Genomic DNA, 3,499 nt, shown 5'->3' with positions numbered 1-3,499 from the left:
ACTTGGCTCAACAATTACTGTGAGATCGAAATTATTTTAATCGCTTCCTCATTTATTGGTATTTATGTGTTTCCTATTTTTAATTGTTATAGTCCTTATGTATGATTGATTAGTGCGCAATAGTTAATTATTTATATAGGCTATTTTGCTAAATAGAGGTAATTAAATCCGTAATTGTTCGTTATCTCTATCTTAGTAGCAATTGGCGTAATTGGATTTATGTCAGGGGAGTATACGATCTAGTTTAAACAAACCCTCGTAGCGTGTTTGTTAGTTAGGATTGGGCCTTTCTAATTATTAATGCAATCTAGAAATTAAATCCTACGGTCGTATCTAGGGTTGTTTTTGGATTAGAGAAATAGTTAACAGTCGTACCTTAACTATCGAGAAATTAAGGAAATGTTAGTTGTTTATCACGTGCATGACAACTATAACTGGTCTATTAATAAATATTGCAATTATATGTGAATCGATGATCAGTTGCATGAACCATTTCTGAAGTGTATCCTTGGCTAGAGTTTCTCCAATTATTTCTTTTAATTAATTATTCTCTGTAGTTAATTTATTTTTAGCATTTAACCATGAAAACCCCCACTTGTCTTGATTCGAAAAGGAATAAATTTCTCTTCAGTCCCTGAGGAGACGACCCTACTTACTACTGTCTACTAGTAGTGAATTCAGTTAAATAATTAATTCAGGTATATCGGATTAAGCAAACTCTTTGGGAACAGGGTGAATCAAGTAACCCATTGCACACCTAGAGTCCCTGCTCCAGTACTCGAATTGATTATTGACTGCTTTGGGTGGTAGTTAGGTTTTATTTATTATTATTGCACAGGTTCGGCACCTGTCAGTCTTGAACAAGAATGGCCTTCATCTTAAGCTGCCACATCCCGAAATTGATATTCCTGTCGAATTTTTCGACAATCGTCTTTGTTATCGTCATTATTACCACAAAATCTGTAACTTGAAGTTTGCCTCAAAAAACTGGCCAAAATATGCAAGTCTCGTGAGTGGGCCCACAGGATGAGCGGACCCCACGAGATGAGCGGGCCACACGGAATGAACGGCCCCCATAAGTTGAGTGGATCCCACGGGATGAACGGCCCGACAAGGTGAGCGAGCCCCACGGATAAATGGACCCCACAAGATGAGTGGGCCCTACATGATAGACGGGCCCCACCAGATGAACCTGTCTTGCAAAATATAACAACCAGCTCTGATACCAGTTTGTTAGGACTGGCCCAGAAATAAACAAACTAAAGTTAACAGAAATTAGGCGGTAAAATCGACCATATAAAAGGGTTGCGGCAACCCAATAAAGACAAATAATAAAGTAAATAAAAGACACAGAAGATTTACGTGGTTCGGTCAAATTGACCTACGTCCACGGACGGAGGAGGAGCAATATTTCTACTATGAAGAAGAAATAAAAAAGCCGTAGGAAAGTGGTTCTTAGGCCAAAAGGCACTTATAAAAGATTTAGAAAATATTCCTAAACACAAAACAAGAGAGGCTAAAATATTTGACTAAATGGGCTAGAAGACTCAAGAAACTAATAGCCTATATAACTCTCTTGAGTGGTGCACTTGAAACTAACCAAAGGCCCCCATATTTATAGCCTTCAGCAGCTGACTTCTTCTTGCTATTGTTCGATGTGGGATTAAAATTTTGCCACAACAAAATCAAGAATTGCAGCTGTAGCTTGAAGTCAAAAATTGAAGCGGTGGCTTGACAAATCAACACATATGAGTTACACTCTGTTGTCTGGTGATGTCATCACGTTTTCGGCTATTTATGCTAAATGCACGAGAGTTGGAAGGCGCCCGTTGTGGCACGCGCTGGAGCAGATTTCAACTAATGTTTCAGGTCTTTGGCTGCTGGCTGGCAATTTTAACATAATTTCTTCAGCCTATGAACGATTCGGTGGCTCTCACGCTAATATGGAGGCGATGGGGGATTTCAATTCAGCCATTTTTAACTGTTCACTAGGAGATGTAGAGTTTGATGGACCTCCTTTCACGAGGACTAATAGGAGGGTTTGGCAGTGCCTTGACAGGGCACTAATGAATCAACAATGGTCGTCAGTTTTTGGTATTACAAAGGTGTCGCATATGCCTCGGGGAAGGTTGGACCATGCCCCTCTTTTAATCAAATGTGGAAATCATTCTACCTTTCCAACCTCTTTCCAGTTTCTAAACATTTGGAGGAAACACAAGGGGTTCCTTGATATAGTCAAGGAGGCGCGGGAGATCCCGGTTAGAGGTGTAGGGATGGAATCTTTCTATCAAAAGCTTCAAAATGTTAAATACTGGCTTCGGGAGTGGAACATGAAGTATTTTGGGAGAATTGAATCTAAGGTCAAGAAAGCTTTGGAGCTTTTGCAAGTGCGACAGTCAGAATTCGGTAGTCAGAATTCGATAACAAACGGGATGAACAGTCCAAAATTAAGCTGAATGAAGCTCGAGCTTTACATGCTCAGCAACTTCGTTTGGAGAGTGAGTTTTGGAGGCAAAAGGCAGCGGTGAAGTGGTTGAAGGAGGGGGATACGAACACCACTTATTTTCATGCGCTTGTCAGGAAAAGGAGAAGTGCTAATTTCATTTCCAGAATAAAAGACGAGAATGGTGTTTGGTTGGAAAAATTAGATGATATTCAACGTTCAGCGGAGAATTTTTTCTTTCAACTTTTTCAGGCTGATAGATCAATTGGACCCCTCCAATCTTTGCCCAGTGAGCTCCCGCAAATTACATTTGAGAATAATTGCAACCTACAAGCTCTACCCTCTATGGAGGAGTTTCGCACAATAGTTTTCTCTTTGGACAGCGATAGTATCGCGGGACTGGACAGTTTTGGAGCGGGGTTTTATCACAATTGTTGGTGTGACAGCCCCACCTCCCCCTAAGGCGAACCAAAGGGTTCGGCGGACCGCCTGCCCAACTCTCGCCGGGACTACGGGGTCAAATCACTCCTAACTCTGTAACACGCGTGATAGAAACCAAAGAAACGAACGAATGGGAAACCTCCAAGTTAAATGTAACTTACCAACCCATAATATTGTCGAAATCCCTGCTAGATTTTTTTTCTTTTCACACTTGGGTACTATACTCGTCCGAAATCTCAGTAATTTCATTAAACTCCATGTAGCCATAAAGAATGAACACGTTCGATCGGGGTAACCCATGTACATGATTAAACACTTATATATATATATATATATATATAAATACATGATTGCAAATTTACAAATCAAAAGGGAGTTGTTGGATCGAAATACATTTAAGGTTTCTATCTATTGAGGAGCTATACAAAAGAATATATATTTAGCTCAACTCATGCTTCCAAACATCATTGTTCCCAAAAGATTTTCCTGTAAGGAAAACAAGGATAACAAAACGGGGTGAGCTATAAACTCAATGAGGTACCAAAAATAATAACAGTCAAGAACTAAGGAACTTCATGCTCAATTAATCACATAGGTGTACCAAATAAGGAGATA

The 3,499-nt window shown here is 39.8% G+C and overlaps 1 protein-coding gene across 1 annotated transcript; it reads left to right on the top strand.

Moving 5' to 3' along the window:
• Positions 1-1,748: 1,748 nt before the first annotated feature.
• On the top strand, positions 1,749-2,456 carry LOC140035511 (uncharacterized). The gene has a single exon (XM_072076768.1). It carries the CDS (start codon positions 1,749-1,751, stop codon positions 2,454-2,456), a length of 708 nt encoding a protein of 235 aa, XP_071932869.1.
• Positions 2,457-3,499: the final 1,043 nt, after the last annotated feature.

The sequence above is a fragment of the Coffea arabica genome, chromosome 2c (assembly GCF_036785885.1).
Source record: "Coffea arabica cultivar ET-39 chromosome 2c, Coffea Arabica ET-39 HiFi, whole genome shotgun sequence".
Classification (NCBI taxonomy): domain Eukaryota; kingdom Viridiplantae; phylum Streptophyta; class Magnoliopsida; order Gentianales; family Rubiaceae; genus Coffea; species Coffea arabica.
This window is presented reverse-complemented; position numbering and strand designations above follow the sequence as displayed.